The sequence below is a fragment of the Anopheles gambiae genome, chromosome 3, assembly GCF_943734735.2.
Source record: "Anopheles gambiae chromosome 3, idAnoGambNW_F1_1, whole genome shotgun sequence".
Classification (NCBI taxonomy): Eukaryota; Metazoa; Arthropoda; class Insecta; order Diptera; family Culicidae; genus Anopheles; species Anopheles gambiae.
In genome coordinates this window covers 98,641,658-98,669,021 of record NC_064602.1, presented here as the reverse complement: position 1 = coordinate 98,669,021, position 27,364 = coordinate 98,641,658, and the positions used below count along the sequence as shown (strand labels likewise).

General features: G+C 50.2%; 1 protein-coding gene across 1 annotated transcript in view; it reads left to right on the top strand.

Annotated features, from left to right (window-relative positions):
• Positions 1–12,527, top strand: part of LOC1280328 (toll-like receptor 6) — a 48,954-nt gene extending 36,427 nt beyond the window's left edge. Inside the window, exon 2 of the mRNA XM_320172.3 lies at positions 4,304–12,527. Within this exon, the coding sequence (XP_320172.2) occupies positions 5,582–9,961 (4,380 nt within the window). The 5' untranslated portion in view covers positions 4,304–5,581 and the 3' untranslated portion in view covers positions 9,962–12,527. The remainder of the gene's footprint in view (positions 1–4,303) is intronic.
• The last annotated feature ends 14,837 nt before the right edge of the window (positions 12,528–27,364 follow it).

Sequence of the window (27,364 nt, the reverse complement as noted above, 5' to 3'; positions counted from 1 at the left end):
GAGTGAGAATTGATCTATGAATTTAATGAACGAAAGCGCGTGCCCGGGGATTCCTCTAACCGTATCACCATATCAAAGAGATTCCAGCGAATTGCTGAAGCCGTTCTGCTGGTGCCGTAGCTGCATCGTCGTCGTCACGCCGGCAATCGAGAAGTGCTCTCGATTATGATTCCTCATGAGCTGGCAGGAGCGAGGAAAGAGAAAACCGCTCCTTCTCGTGAAGCAATAAGCGATTGATAGTAATGTCTTCATTAAATCACCTACTCATCGGTTATGGCACTCTGGTTATCTGGCAATGGCATTAGGGACTGCTACACTCAAGACGAGAGGGCTCAAGAGAGGACTCGAGAGAAACGAGACGCGCGTCGGAATCGTGGGATGAAAATGGAATCGTCCAAAAATAAATTCCACGCGCTAGGTGAACGCTGCCGCATGCCGAAGGTAAACGCTGGCAGAAGGTAATTTATGCAAATTGCAGATAAATATGATATTTTCGAACACATTTCGAGGAAATGTACAATTTTTTGTTGGTGCACATGGGACGGGGTTTTCTCCAAACGCGGCACACCATTCGTACGCACGCGTCCGGCGAAGCGCCAGCGCCTGGTCGAGAAAGAAGTACAACATACGGGGTAGCAACAAAAAATGGTCCAAATTATGATTATGAAAGAAATCTCTGTGACACACCGCAAGCACACGCCCGCTCACGCTGACGCTAGTGTGACACGATTCCATCCGCTGCAAATGATGCATGAGCTGGAGGAGGTTCTCGGGCAAGTAATGGGCACCACCGCTAGCACGAGGTCGGAAAATGGTAAAGCATTCCTGGTGATAAATGGCAGCAAATAACGATAAAACACCAACAAGCGTGTCGTTACCGTATCGTGCCAGACACCCGGGCAGGACAGCGACAGTATCGCAAGGAGGCGAAATCATGCGTGTGCTCATTACGCTTAATGGCAACGACAAACGTCCGTGGCGCTGTGCATGATCGTGCAATCTTTGACCGCTTGATTATGCTTTTAATGATGGCACTGCAGTGCTGCTCTCGTGTGGGGGGAAAAAAACATACACACTGACTGTTACCTTTTTGTGACGTAATCTTCGCCTACTTGTCCCGGTTCGGTTTCCGTTTCCGATAAACTGGTAATCCGCACTCCGCGCTCTGATTAATTGCCATAACCTTCCGCAGCACGAAAGGGTTGGGCAATCGGGGTGGCCAGTAAATTTACATGCTCATTCAGTTGCGGGTCAGTAACCATAATGGAGTTTGTTTGCTTTTTTGATTTGCTCTCTTTAGCACACACAAACACACACATACGTTCACTTTGTCTAACACCACGATCTGCTTCCAGTTGATTGAGCTTAACAAGGTTAGAATGAAACTATGCGGGTAGCTGTCGGTTATTAAATTAGTTACAGCAACGGTGATCCCCGGGACCCTTGAACGGCAACCGAAATGTATGTTGGTTGAGCTAGGGTGTCAAAATCTCATCTTTAAGAGTGCAAATTTCCTCCAATCATGGCCACAAACGATGGGCCGCTGGCAGTGGTAGTGCGGTTTGAAAATCGTCCCCATAATGTATGACTCCGAGGGGTAAAGGGTCCTAGGGTTTCGTCCCGTCCCGTCCCGTCCAGCTCGGAGTAGCCGAACGAAAACAAAACTAAATCCCAAGTGATTGACACTTTACGTGATCGCTCGGGTCGGGGACCACTTTCGGGGCAGTTTGCTTTCCCTCTCACTGTTGCTGGTGGTGATGGTGGATTCTACACTGCTCATAAATGGATGATTTAACGTCCACAAAGCGATACGGCAAACTCAAACCGTTCTCGGGCATTATGTTCTGGTTTGACGCAAAAACAAAACTTAACGGGAGGATGAAGGAAGAAGGAGCAGCAGCAACAACAGACAGACAGAAAAAAAAACTCCCCGTGATGTTCTATTAAGCTTTCCAATCTGTTAGATGAAGTTTTTCCTGCTTGATGCCACACTGGGAGAATCTTTCGACGACATGACGCAAGGTGGGCGGACGAAGGTTTGTACAGAATGGCTGATTGATTTGGGGTATTTGAGTGTCAATCACCGGGAGGACCCTTTTTCCACGAGAATTTGTTCGGAGTAATGTGGAGAAAGTTTTTACAATCTAGCCGAAGGTTGCGCACCATGACTCAACCGTGGTATGTCGGTGCGAGTTTTCGGGCGTTTCCCACATGTTTTGTGATAATCGTTCAAATTAAATCGCATATGTGTTGGGTAGAGCTCCTAGCCTAGAGTATCTTTCACATATTTCCACACCATGTGTTTCGATAGAAATTCAAACCAAAAATTTAAAATATTCATAGGATGAGTAGATTTTTTTTTGTAGTAGCTAAAATTAGGAAGTGGAAATGAATTATGCAAAAAGTGATTGATTCTCTCGACCCTCTCGTGCTGTTAGCAATGTATAATAGATCGATCAAATTCAAAAGCCTCTTCAATAATGCGACACGAACGGTCTAGCTACGCCTCACAACAGGTCATACTGACTGGCTGCTGTGCTAAAGCTTTCAAAAAAGGACATTCAAGCTCGTCTATCTACCGCCACACACGCTCCAACTCGGGACGGCCGGATTGTATTGAATCGTTTTCGGCGACCAATTGAATCGAGCCAGCAAGGGCTCTTTGGGGAGCAAATGCCCGTACTCCCTAACAATCGTGTCACGCAACAACGTACCGCCGATGTGACCCAGACCGACACCGGTGGGGAATGGGAATGGCTAGCTGGGGCTGGGTCGGGCTGGGTCTCCCTTTATGATTATGATGATGTTTATTATGGCCGGGGGGCAAATTGTTTGTGATGCGTAAAATTTGAGCGTCATCGGCGTGTGGGTCAACGCGTTTCTAGACACGTTTTTGTTTTCCCTCCCAAACAACGTTCGCGGTCCGGTGTACGCGACGCGGCTTGACTGCAGTGAGTTGGTCGTATTTATTTTACTCATCAAACATTACGACCACCCCTAGACCCCCCTAGAGAGGCCGTAGAGGACAATGTCAAAGTTGCCGACTGAAAATCAATTGATTGCAATGGTCCACCGGGTCGGCCGTACCAGATGCGACGAAAGCGACGGATCGCTCGTCATTTCAGGGCGAGTCGGCGAATTACATCGATTTGAGGTTATGTTTTTCGCATGATGATGAGGATGGCAAGGAGCATCCGGAAATCCGGATGCTGAGTGCGCTGTGCAGCTGGTCAGTTTGCGAATGCGATTGGACAATTAATGTAATTTTAATGAGATTTTGATTTAAGTGCACTTTATCGGTGGAAAAGCGAACACACACCCGTCGCTTATTTCGGTTTCGATCTGATCCGGATTCAGGTGACGCAAACAGAGTGCAGGGGCCGGATTATGGGCACCAGGTATGCAACCTGGGTGATGAATTGTCCGCCGATACGCCGGGACAATCGGGTGGTGAGCTGATTAAGAATTTTAAATTACACTCGCTTCGCCACTATCGCCCTATCGCCCTATCGCCGGTGCCCCGGTGGTACGGCGAATGCATCGAACCGAACGGTCATCGGTCTGGTGTGACCAAGCGACAGGATAAGCCGTGCTTCCCTGTTCCGCGGTCGTATGCGTTGCAGGTGAATTAATTCGAGATGCTCACGTGTAACGTTCATTTCACAAATGATTGTGGCGTGGAACAGCGCCGAATGTGGTCTCTTTATGCGGATGGTGTGTCACCGTTCACTGGAATGAATGCAAATTTGCATTCGATGCTGGGATATTTCTGCTGTTTTTTTTCTCTCCATCGCCTCATCGCCGATCGCAACGGAAGGAACCCTTTTGCAAAATAGGAAAGCAGCAAAAGCAAACGGAGGGAAGAGACAGAGAGCAAACTCAAACGGAAATCATTTGACTGCAAAAGTATGCTCGATTTAAGATGCAGTTTCTACCACAATACCTTTCGGTACGCTCGTTCAAGTGCCCTCGGGGACGGAAAGCAGTATCAATCGGCACCGGATAATTTAAAAACCGTTTCTCTTTCGTTTGTGTGAAATGAGTATGAATGGTGATGGTTGTTGTTTTTTTTTCTGCTGCGCACGTACACTTGTGTGCTACAGGAAAAAAAATCCCCCATCCGCAATACTTTCAGGCAGTTTTCGTCTCGCTAGAATGGAAACTATAGTTAAGCCCATCCCCGGCAATCGTTCCCGAGTGATTCCCCCGTACCGATGAAAACACAAAAAAAAAACAAAATATTCCCAGTGTTGCGTTCTGATGCGTTGGATTTACCTTTTCCCTTACTTTTCATTCCTTGCAGGACTTCTTCCGTTGCAGTAATTAAAATTAGAGCGCAAGGAGCGTGTGCCCCAGATGAGGATTATTGCGAGGAGCGGAAAGCAATAGGACCTTGAAAAAAAAGCCATTTCAACCGTCCGGCAACTGATGCTGCTACTGCAGAGCAGTGGTGGGATTCCTATGACCGAAACACTCCCATAGGACATCATTAGAAGCGGTGTAAACGGTGGCGGAAAATATTGCACTTCTCTTTCACACGACCCGCAAAGTGCGCACAAGTTGAAGCGAGAAGACACCAGTGGATGGCTGTGTGCTGGTGTGCGAGTGTGGTGAATATGCTACGACCCAAGAGCAGCATAACAGCAAAAGCATAACCATCTGAGGTGAGCTGGAGCGTTCGGAACCGTTCGGGTGCCGGTCGGCTCTGCAGGCGTTCACAGCCGAATGGTACGCGCGTACGGCGTGGCCAGCATAGTCGGTGAGAAAACGGTGAGCATAGCCGCAACCGCTGTGAACATAGTTCGTCAGTACAAACAGAGCAAGCAACGCGTGCGGACGTACGACTAGAACCGCGAGTACGCGCGCTCGAACACGCAAGAATTGAATCAATATCGAGAACACGGAGCTAGAGGACTGTCGAGCGAGCGAGAGTGTTTGTGGCGTGAATTGAAACGAATCGGCCAGTTCCACAGATTGACGTGCACGGTGTGAAAAGTTAGGCGCATTATCGAAAGTTCCACCCGAAGTGAGTGCAGATGAGGCTGGAAAGGATGTAGATAGAGTTTCGAACAAGAAGTGATTGCCGTGTGCGCGTGTGTGTTTGAGAGTTTGTGAGTGTATGCTCGATGTAAACGAAGAGCGTTGTTATGAATTTTAAGTTTCCCCAGCAGTGCTCGTTTGGCGATGGTTAGCGTTTCGGTGTGCGTTTATGTTACCACGGTTTAGTAGCGAGGAGGAATTGTTGTTGATTCGTGCTTAGCTTTACCCTCCGCATTCATCGGCAAATCCGCACCTAAGGCTGCTGAGAAGATTTCCCGCGGGCAAGTTGGCCGACGACGGTAGCTGAGCTGTGCGCCAGCCAATGTGTTCAACAGTGTGTGCCGAATAGAAAAAAAAGAAGAAAAAAATCCTTTTGCGGATTACAGTTGCAAAGAAGCGAACGGTGTGTGTGTGAGTGTCCGTGTGTGTGAGTGCGCGCGCGTTTGGAAGAGAAAAATTGCGTTTTTATGTGTACAAAAGTACGTGGCAGCTTGTGCGAGCGTTGTATTGCGTGACGACCAGCAGCAACGAAAGCGGCAGCATGAGTCGTTGCGAGCTACTGCTGCCGGCCCTGCTACTGCTGGTGTCGGTGCAGGTGAACTACAGTTTGCAGTACGATTCGGCCGAGTCGTCCCGGTACTACCATCCGGCGGGTGCGGGCAGCGAACCCGGCAGCAACCTGCGCTACGATGCGCCGGACGACTGCAAGTACCGCATCCTGCCCGGCAACGAGGTCGACCTGGCGTGCAATCTGCGCACGGTGAATAGTGAATTTGACAACACGAACTTCAGTGTGATTCCGGCCGAGCATACGGCCGCCCTCTCGATCCTCTGCAATGAGGCGATCATGGCGCGGAGTAAGCTGCTGCCCAACTCGTTCGTCCATCTGGCGCGGCTAAAGGCGCTCTCGCTCGAGTTTTGTAAGATCGCCAAGTTCTCTAGCACGGTGCTGGCCGGGTTGGGCGATCTGCGCAACTTTACGCTGCGCACGCACAACATCGCCTGGCCCGAGCTGAACCTGGAGATTGAGGCGGACGCTTTCGGGCAAACGCGCAACCTGGAGGTGCTCGATCTGAGCACGAACAACATTTGGTCGCTTCCGGATCATTTGTTCTGCTCGCTCAGTGGTTTGCGATCGCTGAACATCAGCTCGAACCGGTTGCAGGACGTGAACGATCTGGGCTTCCGTGAAAAGGGAGTGAAGGACGAGGTGGAGTCGGAGGGGCACAAAACGAACAGCTCCGGCTCGGTTGCTCCTCCGGTGAGTTGTGCCCTCGACTTGGAGGATCTGGATGTGTCACGAAACCATTTTGTGCTGCTTCCGGCCGCCGGTTTCGGGATGCTGAAGCGGCTAAAGATGCTAAAAATCCACGACAACGAGATCTCTATGGTAGGCGACAAGGCGCTGAGTGGCTTGAAGGAGCTGCAGATCCTTGATTTGAGCTCAAACAAGCTCGTGGCGCTTCCAACGGATCTATTCCGCGATCCAGCTCAGTCGATACAGGAGATTTACCTGCAAAACAACTCGATCAGTGTGCTTTCGCCAGGACTTTTCTCCAAACTAGAGCAGCTGCAAGCGCTGGATCTGTCACAGAACCAGCTGACATCGGCCTGGGTGAACCGCGATACATTTGCGGGTCTCATCCGGCTGGTGCTGCTCAATCTGGCTAGCAACAAGATTACCAAGCTCGAGTCGGAAATCTTTTCCGATCTGTACACGCTGCAGATTTTGAACCTGCGCCACAATCAGTTGGAAATCATAGCGGCAGACACTTTCTCCCCGATGAACAACCTTCATACGCTACTGCTATCCCACAACAAGCTAAAGTACCTGGACGCCTACTCTCTGAACGGTTTGTATGCTCTGTCGCTGCTCTCGCTGGACAACAACGCCCTCACCGGCGTACATCCAGAGGCGTTCCGTAACTGCAGCTCGCTGCAGGATCTCAACCTCAATGGTAACGAACTGACGCAGGTTCCACTCGCGCTGAAAGACATGCGATTGCTGCGGACCGTCGATTTGGGCGAAAACTCCATCAGCGTCATTGAGGAGCCGGGCTTCCGTGGTATGAACAATCTGTACGGTCTGCGGCTGATAAGCAACAACATTGAAAATATTACACGTAAAGCATTCAAAGATCTGCCGAGCCTGCAGATTCTGAACGTGGCACGCAACAAAATTTCGTACATCGAGAAGGGAGCGTTCGAACCGGCGGTCAGTGTGCAGGCCATTCGACTGGACGGCAATTTGCTGTCCGACATTGATGGGCTGTTCACTAGCATGCCCAACCTGGTGTGGCTTAACATCTCCGACAACAAGCTGGAACACTTTGACTACTCCCATATCCCACCCCACCTACAGTGGTTGGATCTGCACCGCAACGAGCTTACCGAGCTGACCAACCGATACGGCTTGGACAACCAGCTCCACCTGCAAACGCTCGATGCAAGCTTCAATCGGTTGACGCGCGTAACTCCGGCCACCATTCCGAACAGTATCGAGTTCCTGTTCCTGAACGACAACCTGATCGTGCACGTGGAGCCGCACTGCTTCACGCACAAGACAAACCTGACGCGGGTCGATCTGTACGCGAATCAGCTGACCAGTCTAGACATTAAGGCGCTTCGACTGCAGCCCGTACCGGAGGACAAGCAAATTCCGGAGTTTTACATCGGTGGCAATCCGTTCGTGTGCGATTGTAACATCGACTGGCTGCAGAAGATCAACCACGTGACGTCTCGCCAGTACCCGACGATCAACGACATCGAGACGGTGTACTGCAAGCTGATGTACAACCGAGAGCGCTCCTACATTCCGCTGATCGAGGCCGAACCGAAGCATTTCCTGTGCAGCTACAACACGCACTGCTTCGCCCTGTGCCACTGTTGCGAGTTTGATGCGTGCGATTGCGAGATGACGTGCCCGAACAACTGCGCCTGCTACCACGATAACAGCTGGTCGACGAACATTGTCGAGTGTTCGGCAGCGGGCTACACCGACATTCCCAACAACATCCCAATGGACACGACCGAGGTGTACATCGACGGCAACAATCTGGTCGAGCTGTCCGGGCACAGCTTTATCGGGCGGAAGAATTTGCGTGTGCTGTACGCCAATCATTCCAACATCGAGGCCATCTACAACACGACCTTCATCGGGTTGCGGCGGCTGACGATTCTGCACCTGGAAAACAACGCCATCCGCAAGCTGTACGGGCACGAGTTTTCCGCTCTGGAAAGTCTGCGCGAACTGTATCTGCAAGGTAACCGCATTGCGTACATCGAGGATCACACGTTTGCCGAGCTGCGCAAGCTGGAAGTGCTGCGGTTGGATGGCAATCGCATCACCAGCTTCGAGGTGTGGCAGCTGTCCGCAAATCCGTATCTGGTGGAAATTGCCCTCGCCAACAACCTGTGGACGTGTGACTGTGGGTTCGTGAACAAGCTGCGCAGCTACCTGCAATCGAACGCGGATAAGATTGTGGACGCTAACGAGATCTCGTGCAGCTACAACAACGCCACCAGCATTCTGCGTGACAACGGAACCAAGTGCACCTTCCGCGAGGGAATGTCCTCGATCGTGCATCGGCAGGAAATAGAGGACATGTTGCCGCTACTCCTGGTCGCGACGTGCGCATTTGTGGGCTTTTTCGGGCTAATCTTTGGCATTTTCTGCTATCGCAAGGAGCTGAAGGTGTGGGTCCACTCGGGCCTGTGCTACAAATCGGGCACGTTCGTGAACGAGTACGATAAGGATCGGCTGTACGATGCGTACATCACCTACTCACTGCAAGACGAACACTTTGTGAGTCAAATTTTGACCTCGACGCTCGAAAACGATATCGGCTTCCGGCTGTGTCTGCATTATCGCGATCTGAACGCGAACGCGTATCTGGCGGACACGATCGTCGAAGCGGTCGAGAGCTCGAAGCGCGCCATCCTTGTCCTATCGAAGAGCTTCCTGTACAACGAGTGGACGCGGTTCGAGTTCAAGGGAGCGATCCACGAGGTGCTGAAGCGGCGCCGGAAGCTGATCATCATCCTGTACGGCGATCTGCCGCAGCGCGACCTGGACGCCGACATGCGGCTGTACCTGCGCACCAACACCTGCATCGAGTGGGACGACAAGAAGTTCTGGCAGAAGCTGCGCATCGCGCTGCCGCACGTGAAGAAGAGCAACTGTCTGAACAAGCGGTCGGCGATCAACATCTACGCGACGGCCGGCAACGACTACAACACGCCCGGCCGGCCGTCCACGCTGGGTCCGTCGGTGGCCAGCACGCGGCTCGATGGGCCCCAGCACCACAGTTACGCCACGATCGGTCCTAACTGTCCCAGAAACTGTGATAACTACGATACGGTTAGCAATTGTAAATACAACACCACCCAGCACCACCAGACCCACCACGAGCGGCGCACGACGGCGGACTTCGGGCGGAAGGCGACAGACGGCCGGCAGCACGAGTACGCCGTGCCGTCCAACTGTCTGCTGGACACGACGCACGAAACGTACAACACGACGGCGACGAGCTGCGAGCGCATCGCCGGCGAAACGTTCGAGTGCACCTCGACCAGCTCCAAGTTTTCCACGTCGTCGCGCGGTTCCGGCAGCGATTCGGGCAGCCACTCGATCTCCTCCGCCGCGCAGCACGACTTCCAGGGCAGCCACCGGTCGCCCAATGGCTGCGCGCCAAACCTGCTGTCCAGCACTACCAGCACCACCAACTTCTCGTACCAGCATCCGCATCCGCACCATCATCACAACGGCAGCGGCCGGAGCAAGCCGCCCGGTCCGGAGGGCGTGGGAGGCGGTGGCGGTAAGAGCCCTAGCGATAAGCACAACTCGGGCACGCTCGGGACGGACAGTCGGGGGGGCAACAGTTTTAACGATAGAAGACTGCCACAGGCCATGTGGGCATAACGATTACTTAAGAGCAGCAGGTTAGTTAATTATTTTTATCGCTAGATGTAAGGACGGGTGGTGAATCGCGAGATCGATCGAAAGGGATCGCGCGACATCGAGTGTGAGTGAGTGAGAAAGTCTGTGAGGGATGAAAGGCCCGGGGAAGATGGGTGGGGAATAAGACTGCCAGTATCGTGGCGACGTTGTTGAGAAGGACAATTCTGCCCGACTTGTCTTTGAGTTGTTAGGTTTTAGTAATTCCTTTTTTTGGGAATCCTTCCTCTTGTTCCCTAGCCAAGCCCGAACCAGGGCTGGACAATGCACGCACGAAAGATAGTTACTAATTAGCGATTATAGGGCCTCCCGCAGATAATATTCCAATGTAGAAGATACTCCACAGTACAGTAATGAACAAAAAAGAAAACCAGGGATAAAACCAAAACTCCCATCAAGGGAAACACGTTTCCGTAGCAACTATGTGGCCGTCTGGGAGAGAAAGAGAGCGAACGAGTGTGAAGAAACCAAAACAAAGGATGCCTGCGAGACGCTCACACGCAACTCCTGCTATTTCGAACGGTTCTTGTGCGCTGGTGCTGAGTCCACGCAGTGCCTTTTGGGAGATAGAAGGAAAGCCGGGCAGGAAGGGCGACAAAAGGGACATAAAAATGCAACGAAAACGAAACGCTGCTTGTCGGACGAACATATAAAACCAGTGAAATATGACGATTTTCCCTAAAGCGACGGGATGCCCAAGGAACGAAGCAGCGAGGTAATCGTGGTCGTAAAAGGAAGAGAGAAGGGCAGAAGTATTCTAGTCAGAAGCGGGAAGGTGCCCGGGGTTCTAATCTTCTAGAGAATCTATCGTTTCTTGAACAGGCGCTGGGGTTGAGCGGGGTCGCGCATAGAAACGGGCACAGTAGGCCAGCGAGCAGAGGGCACACCGAGGGGCACACCAGTCGGGATGGGCGAGCTCTCTAATCTGATTTTTCACGCTTCACCAGCCTCGAAATGGAACGAGCCTTCGCGTAACGCATTTAGCTGCAGTGCGCGAGTAAAAGGATTTCAAAAATACCCCCCATGAAACTGGGAAAATTGAATGTAAAATTATTCTCCGTCGTGGCTGGATTGCGTGACACGCAGGAACCGGGTGATGCGCACTCAGATTAATTACCCGCGGGCTGCGGGCTTGCGCGAGTCCGTTGGTGAGCCGCTTGAAGCGGAAAACGCTCACGATCATCCTATCCGTTCCAGACCGACTGCAATTGATCGAGTTGAATGGAATTTTAATCCTTGTATTTAATTTGCTTTTTCCTTCTGCGAGAAATTGATTATGCTCGAACGTTTTCATGAAGGGAAGGGCTGGTGGACATCGAACCGAATAGAGTGAATACAGAGAAGCTAAGCTAAGAAAGCTAAGACAAAGCGAGATTTTCCAGGTTTCCAGATTTTGGTGGACTTTCGGGTGAGCGAGTGTGTGTGAGTGAGTGAGTGAACGAGAGTGGGTAAGCCTCCGCGCCATTACATCCGATGGCCCCAGCGCCATCGATGCAAACGTTTGTTGTGTTTCTGTTTTCCATTTTGATACCTCACTGGGGCGGAATGAATGAATGAGTATGTTGCCACAGCGGATTGAGAGCGTAGAGTATTACAGAGACTGGGTGTACATAGCGAAGAAGTCAGACGACAAAGAGGCATAGGATATTATTAAGAGAGTTAAGAAGACAAAACCAACGATTACACGAAAAGGGCTTTGAAGGGGGTTCGAAGTTTGGTTATTTAACGAGCGGTGTACATATTTTATGGGGAGATGGCGTCCCCCACTCTTCTTTAGGCAAGTAAGACTCTTCTGACAGTGAACAGGAAGCTAAACGATTAAAACCAACTTGAAAATACTAAAACCACAACTAAACCTAAACTAAGTCAGCTGGCCGAATGGTAGGAATATGCAAGAAATCGATAGACAAAATTATCACCGATACTCGCTGCAAAACAAAAATATCTCCATCACAAACAGCTTACATAGGCGAACGATCGATCGATCGATCGATCGATGTACATAGCAAGGGAAAGTAAAAACACGAGCACACGCATCAACACCCCGGATCGTCAGATCGTTTTTCACTAGCAAAAACAACCAGAAACGCATTGTACACTATTAATTCGATACTACTAGTTAGCGATGGTGGAACCCGCGAGGTCGCCGCCGACACCTTGTCTCGGTTTAAAGTAAATTGATCAAAAAAATAATATTCCCTTAAACCGTTGCGATGGTTTTAGTCGATATTTTGGGTTTTTTTTCTGCAAATCATACAAAAGACAAAGGAAACAGCATACGTAGTGCCAGCATACAAATCTGGAAGCATAAATTCAACTCGGAAAAGTCGCAACCATTACAGTGAAAAGGTTAGCTGAGAAGAACGAATTGCACTGAAGTAGCATTGCATCTGGTAACAAAGCACTGGCGCAGAGAGGGGGGCGCAGGAAATATTCAAAAGAAAACTTAAACAACGCATAGATTCACAACCACAAAAAACGTAAGAAATAAAAACAAAACTATAATTTATTTATGAAAATTGAAATTGAATCGTATCTGGAGTTGGTTTATCTTGTATTTTGTGGTGAAAGAAAGGACATGTTGATGAGTTTGATCATTCATTAAATGGTAAGTGTGTTTTACAGAAATGGTAAGTAGTAAAAGATCTGGTAAGTATTGAAACACAAATCTACAATTGATGACAAGAATATGTGGTTTTACACAATGTTGGGTGGCTTTCGTTTGTGCAGAAATTAAACACTGATAAACCGATAAGCTCTGATTTCTGTTTTTGTATCTTCACCCATAGAAAGTGTGGACTTTACATCGCGTACAGCAATTTTTCGGCAGCAGACAGCAGTTCCATCAGCGTTCGAAGCCAAACGCACCCAAACAATGGTACGCACTATCGTGACCAGTGAACGCCCAGCGAATGGTGTGCAATCAAGAGGAATACAGCAACAAAAAACTTCATCATCCCGTGATGCCGGGAACGGGAAGCTGTTGGAAAAATTTCAACTTTTTTCATTCGTTTGTTGGTTCTGGTTGTGAACTTTGTGAACTTTCGCCGGACCCAACGCTGCTGCGACGCATTTCGAGCGTGTCCACGCCGTGTGTGTGTTTGTGTGTGTGTGTGTGTGGGGAGGAGGTAAGATGAGTGAGTATGTGGCCTAATCCGCGGAATCAATCAACTGGAGCCACTCCTACACGCATCCAGAGGCCCAATTGTTCGCGATGTCATGGTCGGTTGAATGGTCGGTCCCAAGTTCAATCGCTGGGCTCCGGCCCGGGCACTGCCACATGATTGCGCAGTTTTCCGCGGCTCAGCTTCCGCCCTCCGAGTTATCGGACCATTTGGTCCAACGTCACGGCTACAATGTGGAGACCGCGGCATGTGGGGCAAACCGCACGCGGATGCGGACGCTGCGTCATCTAACGTCAGCGAGCGATCGCAATCGCGTATGAATGAAAACACCTTCATTTTAATTGTCCGGCCACGGCTGGGTCGCGACTTTTTCTTCGTGTCTTGATTGACAAGCCCCCTAGTGCGGCTGGCGGAGGTAGAGATGAATAGGATTAAGAGAGCAGAGCGATGGACGCGGACTAAGCTACCCCATTCCGGTCCGGAGTGGATACGCGCAATTAGTCACTATCTTGAGAACGGCTCCAAGAAAGCCACCGGGGGAGCTGCGACTGCTGCTGCTGCTGCTGGATGCTGCCGTCGCGGAAGTTCTGCCAGTGGATTATCTGCCCAGGAAGGCATGCTTCTTGTACGGACTGCGTTGGGCCTGTCGGGTGTTTTTTCATACCCCTCGGAAGAAGCGCATGACTATCAAGAAGAGTGACTGATGAAGCTTATTTGGAACGGATGATTTATGAGTTCTGATCGGAGATTTTGTTGTTATTTTGGCTGGCGGGCGGGCCTCACCCCGTTCACATCGCTTCCATCGGGCATGGGCATGGGTTTGGCTCATTTGCTGCCGTTTTGTTGTCTGATCTGATTTGACGCTGACCTGGTTGGGGGCCTCTTCATCTTTTCCCTTATCGTGCCTTCGAGAACGGGAGGCAAGTTCGTAGATTTGTGTTGCTGCTTCGGCGTGTTTTTATGGTAATCGATAGAATGTTTAGTAGATGGGGCGAGAGTGAAGCTGGAGCTCGGGAGAGTGGAGGGGAACCGAGTTGTTTGGAAAAGTTTTACGCTCGAACGGAAGAGCCCTATCAGCGAAAAATGTACTTCAAAAGGGTATTCAAATAGCAGAGGAAGTTTTTTTCCCTCCGTTGGGTAAGTTTCATTGTGTTATCTACGCTAAATAAAATCATGCTTCCCCTAATAATGCTAATGTTAAATCGAACGTTAAGTTCCTCTAGTTCCATGTTGGCTCGGTCTAGCTCGGTTCGGTTTTCTGCAGCTTGTGCAGCGGTGTAAAATTGAAATCACAGTTTTCGTCCAATGAAGCTCGAACCGGCGGTCGCTTCAAACGGTTTCGCCCGCTACTTTGGCACTCTTCTCACGAACTTCATTTACATACACTGATCACAGTGCTGCATGCGGCGATACTGAAGACCTCCGAACTGAACCTGACGGGCATTGCCGCATACTGGAACGTAACATTGAACGGAACGGACGAAACATTCCTGGCATTTACCAAAAAAAAAAAGTCAGAGCTTTGGCGATCATGTTGTAGTTGTTGGCTTACAACGATCAAAGCGCTCGAATGGCTCAATGGCCGGTAACAACCTGTGAAGCAATTTCGTAAAATAGACTCTGGACCCGAACAGCACAGACGGGGCGAGGAGTGGGATAATCGTGGTCCCGATATGTTTCTTTTTCCCTTTGTTTTGGCACGGGGCCGGGTGGCGGGATGCGATTTTGGAACCACTTCCGCAGTGCGGTGTGGATCTCTCGTTTTGGGTGGTGGTGTTGTTTCGTTTCGTTTTGTGTCTGCCATTTGTTTCTCGCCTTTCCCTCTCGCGCGCACCGATAGATGGGTCCATAATCTGGCCAAATTATGAGCCCACTCGGTTGGTCCCACGACGGAGTACGCGCCCCACCATCGCCAAGTCCAGCCACTCAGCAGCGAGATCTCCCACGGCTCTGAAGTGGCCATCGAAGAAGCGTGTGACGTGACGATGAAGATCCAACGGCGATGGTTGGGAAGGGAAATAAAACAAATCAGCGGGATACTCTCCGGGCGTGCTCCGGGGTCGGGATGTTGCTCTCGGTTTCCTTTAGTTCCCCCTCGCCACCGTTACTCTCTCTCTCTCTTCCCCATGCTCTCCTTAACAACGTGGCCTCTACGACTCGTGACTACCGACAAGCGCTATGCAACTCGAGCTCCCCAGCTCCACCAGAGGACCGACAGCGGGTAAAAACACACAACCGAAACCGAACCGTACAATGGCAAGGGAACGAAGAAAATCCAATCCAAAGTGGAGGAAAAACAGAAGAGAGAAAAGCAAAACGGGGCAATAAAAATCTATTCCGAGTTCTTTCGCTCCGACACCCTTGGGACACCTTTGCATTGTACACACTTTCACCCTTGTTGGGCGGTTGGAAGATTGATCGAAGCGGATGGTGAGGAAGCCGTCGCCGTTGCACCCCGATATCGATATCGAGAACGGAGATGACACACACACACACACACGCACACAGCATCGAAGCCCCTAGAAGGAAAGGGAACTCGAAAGATGATAGAGACTTACGTGGGGTGGTATCGGTACAGGGCGCACACCCAAACATCGGCCGATAAGCCCTTGGAGATGGTGGCGATAGCGACGGCATGGATCCCAACGAACGCGCGGCGCGTATCGCATCATCCTGCAAAGGGTCGTTAGCTGGTAAGAGGAAGTTGGAATACGATGGACAAGAAGGTGTGTGTGTGTGTGTGTTGCGATTGGATTTTCCCGCCCATCTCCACTCCATCCCATCTCCCAGGCAGAAAGCGAGTTCCTAACGGGTCCACCAGCACGCGGGAGGCAAGTTGTGTTTGGTGTTTGGTGAAACAAATAAGGCATTCCGGTCGCGCAGGGCCGGCTTGCACGCTGAGAACGTCGAATCGAGTCGATGCCGATGGACCTAGGGCAGGCGTACGGGCGGCTGTGTTTTTCGGGACAAGACCATCGTTTGGGTATAACAAGCTGAGAAGCTGTTAACGATTAGCTGTGAGCGGTGAGTTTATGTGCCGTCCGCTGGCTGGCATTTGTCGCGTCACCAACGCGATTGCAAAACGCGCGAGGGGTTGCAGAAGAACAATAAAACCGTACGGCCAACAGTGGTGGGTGGTGGGAGGTGAGTGAGTCGTTCGAGCGCTTGAAGTGGTTTAATTATCAAACCAGCGCCAACAAAACGACCCTGTTGTAGATGATGACTCAAAGGAATCCATCCTACTCCCGGTAGCAGAACGCCTGGTTCGTCCTTGGCTGTGATGGTTCTGAATGGGTTGCGGGACGAGAGACAAAGTGCCACCCCTGTTTTACCCCATCACCAACTCCCTCCTCCGATGGATGTTCCCAAAGTGTGGTAAACGAGAGGATTTCCATCGCGGTCGTGGGAGAATTTTCGCGCGAAAGAATTCACTTCACCAGCCGCACTCTCACACACAGACACACAAAAACACACACACACATTCACATTAACAGCTCTTACTTCTTCGGCACTGCGAGTTGCGGAGTCGTGACGTGCAGAAAACGATGCAAAGGGGCCCGCACACAATTGGCTTCTCCCGTTTGAAGTGCGGGATCGGGATAAAAAGCGAGCAACACCCCGTTCCATGTTTTCCGCGCAGGTTTTTGATGGCTTTTCTGTTCAGTCATTCAAATTTACAAATGATCAACTTATTAGCATAATTTTTCAGCAATTTGATGAAGGAGCCCGCGCGACTGGAGATGCCCCGCTGGGAGATGTTTATCCTTTTGTTTTGTGAGCTGCGGGAGTCGTGGCGCGTCGCGGTGCTGTGCTGTTGTGACACTAGGCTGGCCTTTGATGCGGGGGAGCCTTTTTCTTAAGAGCGGTGAAGTGGGTTCGGAAAAGAAAAGCCATTTTTTGCAGCGCGAACAGCCATTGAAGGAGGGTGGTGAAGGTGAAGAATTGACAAACGATGGTGTGAATGTGAGTATTGCTTGTACATTCTAACGACCGCATTCATGGCGCATTTCCTGATGGGTTGAATAGCTAGGTGGGGAAGAGTAGAGTCATTATACTGATCTATTTGTATCACAACATTCATACTTTTGTCAGGGTGTGAAGTGAAGTTAAAGCATATTCAACATTAGTTCCGATGGCTTTAACAGGCGTTCCTTGCATCGGTGCTTTGTTTAGCATTGTTGTGCTGTGTTTGTTATTCATCATAAACGGGCAAGTGGGCTAGTAAAAGGGCTTTAAATATCGCTTAAATAGCAACAGCTTGTTTCTAGTTACTCGGAATTTATTGAACTTAAAGTAAATAGAAAATTATAAACATGGTTCATTAGTGTACATTCCTTCAAAATTAAAAGGAATCATCCATGTTGTTCTCTTTTGGGAAAAACCAATCCAAACAGAACGAATTTTGCGGTTGGCGATTGTTACACCAGCACACTTTCCCTATCAGGTTCGAGTACGCAAGGCAGCGGAAAAAACGTTTTACTGCAGGGGCGTAAAGATGAAATAAATCGCAACACGCAAGTACTTTGCGCCCCGTTTTCGCGTGTTCGGGGTGCGCTGCACTGCACGTGAAACCCAACCGCCCACAAGCTTAAGCTTAATGCCTGTAAACCGATAACATAAACAAGCGGGCCGGCACTCGCCGGCAGAGTGAAGTGATAGGTTTCGCTGTGGCTGAGATTCTCGCCCAGCCAGCCAGCCAGCCAGCCAGCCAGCGTGTTGCATTTCCCGCCGCCCTTGCTCATTAACGCGCGCGTCCCGATCGAAGTGGTTCGGTTGGAATGAAATCTAACGCCACTCTCTCTCTCTCTCTTTCACTGGTCGTTCTTTACATCGATTACTACAAGTGTTTTCCCTTAGCTCGTGTTTCCGCGTGGTGGTGGTCGTCGCAGGCATCGTCGTCAGGGGTCGTGAAGGTGGGTCGCCCATAATGGACACCCATCCGGCCAATGGCGCGTCGATGGGATGGGGATATCGGGTCTGCCGCCGGACCGGGGGTATCGATTGCGGGCGCTTCGGTTGAACGTCGTGGTGCCGCTTAACACGGCCGCCCTCGGGGCCTGAACTTGTGCTGTCGTCAATCTTGGCAGAAGTAGTTTTGCTTGCAAAGCACGATTCCTTCATTTAGCCAACGAGCTCTGCGCTTCGGGGTGTTGTTGTCGAATGGTTCAGCACTTGGTTCGTCCACCGATCGCCGCTGAGCCATCGGACGGGGAGGAGTGAAGCTCACAACACTGGTGGGCAATCGTTGTGTCCGATGCCATCGTGCAAAGTTGCGAAAGCACAGTCCGCTTATTAGCGGCAGAAGCTTTAAGCAGCATTAAAACTGCACCTTCAATTCGTTTGCACCGTTTTTTTTCGTGTCAAATCTCTTCCCCGGGCGCACACATACACCTACTACGGCAGCACACACTGTAGCACGACGATTGTGGCCGCCGGAGGTCGGCTCGGTACTTTATCATCTCCTTAAAGGTGAGAACGAGAAAATGTGGCAAGAAAAATGGGAGAACAGCCCGTTAAAAGGGAACGACGAAAATACGACGACGGCACACAACCCGCTCCGTGTTTCTTTTCGCGGCTTTCGAACTAATCTTTAATTGTCTCGAAAAGCCGCGAAGTAACGCCAGAACCCATGATTTTCTCGGGGAGGTTTTTGTTTTCTACCTCCTCCGCTCCTCCTCTCGTTTGCTGTTGTGTTGTTCTGCACCACGGTCGCGCAAGGTTTTCGGTTACGAGATTGGGGCCCGCCAGCAAAAGTGTGGATGGTGATTTGTTTTCTCCTCGTTTGCACTGTCGCTCGCAGGATAGCAAGCAGCGTTGCGCATGGAATGCAACGGCCACAGCCCCGCTTTCGTGGCCACTCACGCGCGCCATAACAATAAATGGGCGCGATATATTGCCCTCCAGCCCCACCAGCACCGGTCGATCGGGCGGTATTCGGACCCCGCCAGTGCCCTCTGCGCCCATCGACCCGCGCCCAATCGATTGAAAGCCGCGGGGTGGCCAGCAACGAGCTTCTCGCAACAAGCGGCAAGGCGGCAAGCACGCTCTGGAATGGGTCGTGGGGACCAAGGGGATAATAAGCAGGCGGTAATGATACGATAGTGGATCGAGAAAGGAACCACATGAAAACGCGTTCCCTCGGGAAGCGCTGACCGGGGTATAAGGGTGGCCCAGAATCGGAAGCGATGAAGAAGTGTGTTCGTGTGTGCAGTTCTGCCGGCTGATGGCTGTTGGTCTGTGCATTCGCCTCGCTGGCAGTGGCGAATCGATGAATCGACAGCGAATGGTCCCGGTGCTCCTTTCGGCCCGTCGCGTTCGTCGTGCAGCCGCGGGGCCGTCGACCGCGCACACACACAAACACACATACACACACTGAGGCGGATATCGAGGAAAGGTCCTGATGCTCCCGGGGCATCATAAATTCTAATTACATCTGCTCGAGAGTTATTGCAATATTTATGCGTCATGACTTTGTGCCAGTTTGTGTGCGGGTCTCCCTCGGCAGATAAAGCACGCGCAATCTGCCCTGCCCGGGCCGGCGCCTCCCTTTTCACACGCGCGCCCACCGTGAAGAATTCGTGAGGAAACCGTTTAGATCCCTTGGGTGTGAAAACTGCCTACCGGTGAGGCGGGAAGAGACGGACGGAGCAGCAGCGAGCAGTGAGGTGAGTTCCATTTTGTTTCCGGGTCGTGGCACCGGCGGGATTGTTTCCCCGCGCCCGGAAAAGGTTAAGCAGTTATCACAGGTTGACGCAGGTATTCAAGCACGCAGGAATTTGTTTGATGCCGGAGGTCGGCATTCGAAGATTTAGGTGAATTTTGCATTCGTGAAATATTCAAACGCAGCCTCTGTCGAACCTGCCACGGGCCCGGATGAGGGAGCGCGCAAGATTCCTCCCGAGGATTCGTTCGGCGAGGACGCAGGAGGGATAAAATATCTCGTTAGAATGCTATTTGATGTGCCGTGTAGTACCACCATGCGTCGGCTGGAGCGGTCGGTTCGCAGTGCCGTGGTTTCGATTAGGGACGTTTTGGGGCAAAACGTTGGGCAAAAGATTTCACTAAACCGGTCAAACGTATGCAATGAGAAACATATGGTCGGTCCCCGGGCCGGCCCAAGGAGCGCTTCCTTCCTTGTTTTCTCGGTGGACGTGACGAGCGATCCACATGACCCAGAAAAGCGGGGACACGGTACAGCGGGGGCCGGTCGAGGCATATCGAGCGGTTGTCGCGATATGCCTGGTCGACGCTCGGGACGACACTAATTTGTTTAAAAGCAAACGATCACCGAACGCTCTGCATATTTTGGTGGTGTATCTTCTTTGTGAATGGATTCCTCCCTCGGAACCAGATTACTTCCACCGTGCTGCGACGGTACCGTATCTTGGGACGGCATTTTTACCATTTGAATAGAGCCCTCCTATGATGGGAGCCCGAGAACCGACTACGAAAAACCAGTTCGAAGCGAACGCACGGGCTTTCGGCTTTATCGGTTATGTATTTTATTTCCCCCGAAAACTGGGCACACATGTTGCTCGGGCTAGAGATGACATGACTGGAAATGTGTTGGTTTAAGCAACTGGAGGTTGGTGCCATTCAAATCATATATTAAAACACTTCTTCTTTTATTTCATTTTTTTTTTTTGGTTCGGTGTCCACGGAAGCATCCGTTTGCGAGCGCGCCTAGCTCGCACGGTTACGTTCGAAACTCCCGAGCGCGCTTCACATTCCGCCGGGCGCACGGGCTTTGGGTTCTTTATGGTACATGACATTTATGATGCTGGAGTCAATGTAAAGGCTGAAGATAAATGCCATAATAGCGTGCATGTGTTTTTGTCGTGCGGGTGAACCGCATTGCTCGTGAAAAAGCGAAACCCATTTTTAGATCACACTGAGCGGTTTGCAAACAGATACCACACCGAATGACTTCGATATGGGAACTGGCCTGCTGGAATGGCCTCCAAATCGGCCAGCACACGCACTAAATTTCTCTCGCGCTTCGTTTCAAAACGCTGGTCAACTGGGAAAGAGCGAAGGCTCATCAGATAAAGCCCCGAAACGATTGCAGCTGGGCGTCGTTTTGCTGCCCATGGGCGCATTTGGCGCGTTATTCCCCGCATAAAGCTATTACAAATCTTGATTCAATCTAATCGTCGAGAAAATTACGATCTCACCTTTCCGCACGCTCGGGCTCGTTTCCCATTTCGATTGGAGGAAAGAACCGCATTCCGCCTCGAAAAGTACGTGGGCCGAATGAGATGCCCCGCACGGCCGTGACCGTGATGCCATTGTCTCTCAGTCCTGGGGTGAAGAATGGCCATCAGCAGCACAATAGTTACGCGTGGAGTCGCCCGTTGACGCGATCGCGAAGGCGCGCGCGCGCGCTCGCTCGCTTGGGAAGATTAATGGATGCCGCGCCGTGGTGAGTGTGTGTTATCGGCAGAATTAGATCTATCACCGATCGTATTATCTGCGGGAAGCTGTCATTTGACAAAATCACGTCAATCTCCGTGCCTTTTTCAGGTCAGTAGGAACAAATAGAGATTGAGGGGGCAAGGGAGCGGGAGCCACAAGACGGCCCCAAGAAAAGGTGGGCGATTCCACACGGAAATGGCCAGCGTCCGTTCGATTTTAGTCGATGAAAGTTGCTGGTCGGTGGCATTGATGCTGATGAAAAATGAAGCTCGATTGTGCGCCGGTGACAAATGGCTGCCCATCATCCACAGCGGGGGGAGAGTTGAAGTGGAGGGAAATTATCATAGCCCGTTGTGACGGTGAGTGACGGTGTTGATCTTTCGATAGGCCGATGACTTTCGCTCGCGGCGGGTCGACCGGACGGAGACGGTGGTTCGTCGTCGATCGTCAGCGACAAACGTTTTCGAGCAACTCCCAACCGCAGCCGTTGTGGGATTGAATGCGAGTCATGCGGCCGGTCGCTGGCATGAAGGTGTCCGATTTCAACGCTGTCAGCTCGTTTGGTGCGCAGCAAGCGGTAGTCGCTACAACGTCGTAACATGAATCTACCAACACCTGGAACTACCTGACCCGACTGGCTGACTGGCTGGCTGGATGGTTGGCTTGCTGCCTGCGGGCCGAATGATGCTTTTGTTTTTATTAATTTAAATTTCTGTTAATTTTCGACCATTGCGGGAAGACCTGCCCCGGTGAGATCGAACGGTGGGAGACCGATACCGTGTGCCGGCAGTAGAATGGATCCGCAGAAGTTTCAACTGGAGCCGTTATAAATTAGCATACTGAAAAGGGACAGGGAGTGGGAGAAAGATAGCAGAGTGCGAGAAACGTGTGTGCCCCAGCGCCTGAATACCCCGCCATAGTCTGTTATGATGCCTACCGCAGGCATCCCTCCCAAAAGGAATGTTTTCACTGGCAACACCACAAACGATACAGTGGTTTCGTTTGTTGGAGGAAACGATATCACAAACCTCAATAGATACCATCCAGAAGTGGATTGCATAAAAATTAATTGCCTCCCTAAAATATGAATCCGAGCCAGACAATCGGAAGTCAGGTTTTTGAATGTACGATGCTACAAAATGGACAGCATCGACTGGGAGAGTAAATGGATGTGGACGAATTCTTCGACGCTGGAAGAGGTAGGAGAGAATCGTTTCGTATGCTTTGGTCGTAAATAGCTCATTTTAAATAATAGTGACAGTTAGTGTAAATCTATACACTGGACATGGTTATATATGCGTTATCCATAAACAAGGCTTATCTCGATTCTAATTAAGTACATCTTGGTAGGAAAATATGAACTCTTTCACACGCGTGAGCATGGGTATCATCTTTCAAAAGCTGAAGCCCAAAGTTCTCGTTCTTTGAGAACATTTGGAAATCGAAAGCAAGCAGACACTACGTTTAGTTTAGAACGCATCAAAGCGACCAATCGTTTGAAGTTTACTTCACGTTTTTAGCTAGACCGGAGTTAATGTACAGGTTTGTAAATTGTGTCATTTGAAGAAACTTAGATTTAACTCTCGTACTCTCACACACAAACACTCCAGTGAAACCCGCTACACATTTGATGGGCAGACGGAATGTGCAATCAAACTAAGAGGCTAATTATTTTGCTAATTTGGGTCTTCTTTAACCAGCAAATCGACACTAACGCCAGCTCGTTTCGGGTTTTATGGCGCACCATCAAACATAACGAGTGCTGGTGGCGACTCAACTGTGTGAAATGTATCTTTTTGTTGCAATCTTTACACTGTAAGAGGAAAACAAGAACGACGATTCCAGGGCAGCAAGGTAGGAGTCCGTGTACGTACTGCCACTTAAAAGTCTCTACCAAACCTGCATGCTACTTCAGATACGTACACACACACACACTAGTTTGAGAAGAGCGAGAGAGTCAAACATTCCTTAATCAGCCGAATGTAAAATAATGTTTGTCTAAGGTTTTGTCGGAACGCTCTTCACAATCACCAAATCACCCCACCGGCAGCTGCCGGAAGAGAGACAAACGAACATCGTAACTGACTCTGCGCCAAGCTGCAAATTATATGGGGAGCAAACATTTTACGACCCAATTAAAAATAATAAATTCTAATGCCCATTCCTTGTCCATCATAAGACCGGGCTGCGGCATCATATGCTCGCACAAACGGCGAAAGCGCACCAAATGGCAGGAAATTGATGGGAGGAATCAGTTGTGAGAGCGATTAGCAAAACCGTACGATGAAGCTGCTGCAGTAACCAAAATAAGTATGTAGAAAAGTTTTAATCTCCCGGCGTGTTTGGTGAAACGCCGGAACCTTTCACCAGACCTTTCGAAGAACACGGCTCGCAATCTAATTGCTCTGCCAGAAAGCATGTTAGAATAAGCGGGAAAGGCAGAAAAGACACATAGCCGAATTGGAAGCAGCAGCGAAACCGTGCTGGGCTAGCTTTCCGAAACGAAATCGAAACTTTGCGAGCGCGAACAGCTCTCTCGCGTACTGGCGAACAATGCGTAATAAAAATAAAAATTCATAACGATAATTTCATGAATCATTAATTCTTTTGTATATACAGATTTGGCTTCTGAGCCGTTCTCTTCTGTTTCCTCTTCTTCGTGTGTGTGTGTGTGTGTAAGCGCCTTCTTAGGCGGGTATTTGGAGCAGTTTCTTCTGCGCCACGGCCTGGCGAGCTTTCTGCAACGGAAGACGATGTTCTGCAGAATCAATTTTCCTTTTAGTACACGCAGAAGCAATCGGGCGCAGCTGAATGACCGCACTCCGGCGCGTAATGGCATACGTAGGCTCTTCGATCTTTACGCGCCAACCCAAACCGTTGGCCATGTTCTAGGAGGCACTTCAGAAAACAGAGGGAGCAATATAAAAAAGCTTCCCTCCCGGGTTCACGCTTCTACCCTCCAGTGCATGGTGGGGTGGTTTAGGTGGTCCCATGGTGGGTGGGACGTGGGCTAGGAGACGAAAAACAAATTGGAAACTCTGGAAGCTTTCTTGGATGTGGGTTATAAAAGTTTATAGTCATGGTTTTGTTTCTCTCGGGCGAAACGACTATTTCCTGTCTATAAACATGTTTGTTCGCTTGTTTCCCGTGCAGCGTTATGATTGCTATTAATTGTTTAAAAGCCTCGTACAAGAATGTGCATGGCCGGAGTGGAAGCGATAGATGGTACTGCCCAGCCTGCTCAGGGCGATAGATTACAAGCGAAACACATTCACTGTTTGTTAAGGTTAGACTTGATGCTTAGAGAAATTAAAAAACAATTCCCGGCCTGCCCGTAGCATCTGATTTCGAGTGTCGATGCTCAAGAGTGAAGATGTTGCTCTTATCGTTTAAATGTCGTGCTTTGTATCAAACCTGTTTTCCGGGCCGAGTGTGTGTATCTGGTGCGTCTGATGTATCTTTATTACATGCTGCAACACGGCGTATGGAGACCCTCTGCCAGGGTTCTACGGACCTCGTAGTGGGTAGTTGACTTGTTCCGACACATCAGCACCGACGAGCACATGGTGGAATCAAAAAAGAAAGTCGTAAAAGATAAAGGCCCATAAATAAGCTGACAATTGTTGTTGTTGTTGCTGTTGCTGTGGAACCAAAGCTGACCAGGAATAAAAGAGCCTAAAACTGACAGACAGAGCCCTATGGAGAAAGAATTTTTTTGAAGGCAGAGAAAAATTATCTCTATTACCACGCGGGCAGGCTGGTATGCGGTCCTCCGGACGCCGACAACGCAGCAACCGCGATAATTCTGAGTGGAAGGAAAAACACATTACAAGTTACTTTTCCTGCTACGACTTTTCTCAAAATCTACATCGCCTACGGATGACACTTAGGGCAGTGTAGCCGTCGCCTTTGCCGCCGCCTAGACAAGACGCCGCACAGCACCGTGTCTTAATTTATATCAACCGATGCGCTTACGTTCCTCCCGCTGGCAGGCTGACTGACTGGAGAAAGTGGTCAGAGAAGGAAGAGCGTTAAGCTAGAAGTGTTGGAAAAAAGGGTCACCGCAGGAGTGAGTGTCGTTAGGACGCGGCATTGTTTGTTTGTTTGTCTTGTCGTACCTTCACGCCAGCCCCGTTAACATTGGCCGACGACGACGTACCACGATAATGTTTTTGAAGTCAACGGGGACCCATTGGATAATGTCGTATTTGCTGTTAGTGATCATACGGGACGATCGAATCACACGTAGGCACTACAACACACAGACACATACACACACACAACGGTCGCATCTTGCCAGGTTGAGATAAATGAAGCGGGAAATGGAGAGATTAATTAAAACTTTATGAATTCCGGCGATGTTCCTTTCGGGACGAGAACATGTAAGGCCCGGGGCGCAGGCAGCGACAATTTCAAAGCGGCTCTATCGAGAACACGTTCTAGACGACAATGAGATCGGTGGGTGGTTGATTAGAAAATATTGGAAACAGTTGGTTTGAAGCAAGGGCCAGACTGTGTGTGTGTGAAACGATAACAATGTGTGAAGCCTTTAGCACCTCGCCGCGCGGGAGACAAAGAATCAAGCAATAAGCGTTCGGTGGGCATACGGACGACGACCACAAGTTATAAAAGCAAGCCCTCCCTCGCTCAAGGGTCGTTAAAAATAGACAAAAAATATGCTTCAAGCGACTACGAAAGTGTTGTTCGGTTGAATGTGGGGGTGGGGGAAATGGGACATTAGAATTATGTGTCACCATTGCGTCAGCTGTCATCGGACCGCTGGACGGTTCAATTAAACCGACACAGAGAGTAAACTATCAACCGAAAGGAAGCGCAAAGCAAGAATAAAACACATAAAAATGAACGTTTTATTTAACTGATCCCTTCGCCGTTCACGCAAGGCATCACTGCATCGAGGCTTTGTAATATTCAACCAGCATTTGGTGTTGTATGAAACAAATGAATGTTGTATAAGTATAAATGACAATGGTGCCAAATATCAACTGTGAAGACTTGTGCATTACTGGCACTACCGTCCAAAAGTTAGGCAATTGATTAAACGTATTGTCAGCATTGAAAACTGATGAGAAATCGATAGACACTCCCCTTTGATGCTGCTTTTTGCTTCTCCATCCTGGTTTCTCCATTTTGGTTTTCTCCATCCCCATCACGGTATTTTGGAACACTCAGAACCCGTCTGCACCCACACCGTGCTGCATCATCAGAAAACAGATCGTTCCTGACGGTTTGAAGACGGAGCGAGAGCACCGAAAGACCACATTATGCTTGCCAGCCAGCTTAAAACTTGCTAATTGTTCGCCTGCTCCAAAAACCCATCGCCAGGACGCGTCCCGAGAGATGCTCCCGGGGTTAACTTCGTCTGCGAACTTTAAATGGAGGCAAATCAAAGGGAAAACGGGCGAGGGGGGGGGCGCATCAGCATCACGCCATCACGCCAAACGACGAGCGGTATCGGGCTCAGCCTTTTGAGTTGCGGGAACCGACATCCTGGCTATCCTGCCGCCCCGGGCTCCCTTGGGTGATTGGGCGAAAGTGCTTATTGACACATGATTTATGCTTTCAAGAAAACCACTAAACTTTTCCACTTTTTCATCCAACATCCATCGGGGGCCGATCGGGATCGGGCTGCCACGGGCGGACTGAATTACGTTAGGTGAGTGGTTGGTGTACCATCGCAGGACTTCAATCGCATGCTGTCGGGAATGCCTTCCAATTTTGACCTCCCTCGGCCCGGCCACTGTTTGGGCAGGTAGTGGGATATCGACAAGTAAATTCCATCGCACCCATGTTACACGCTCACCGCACC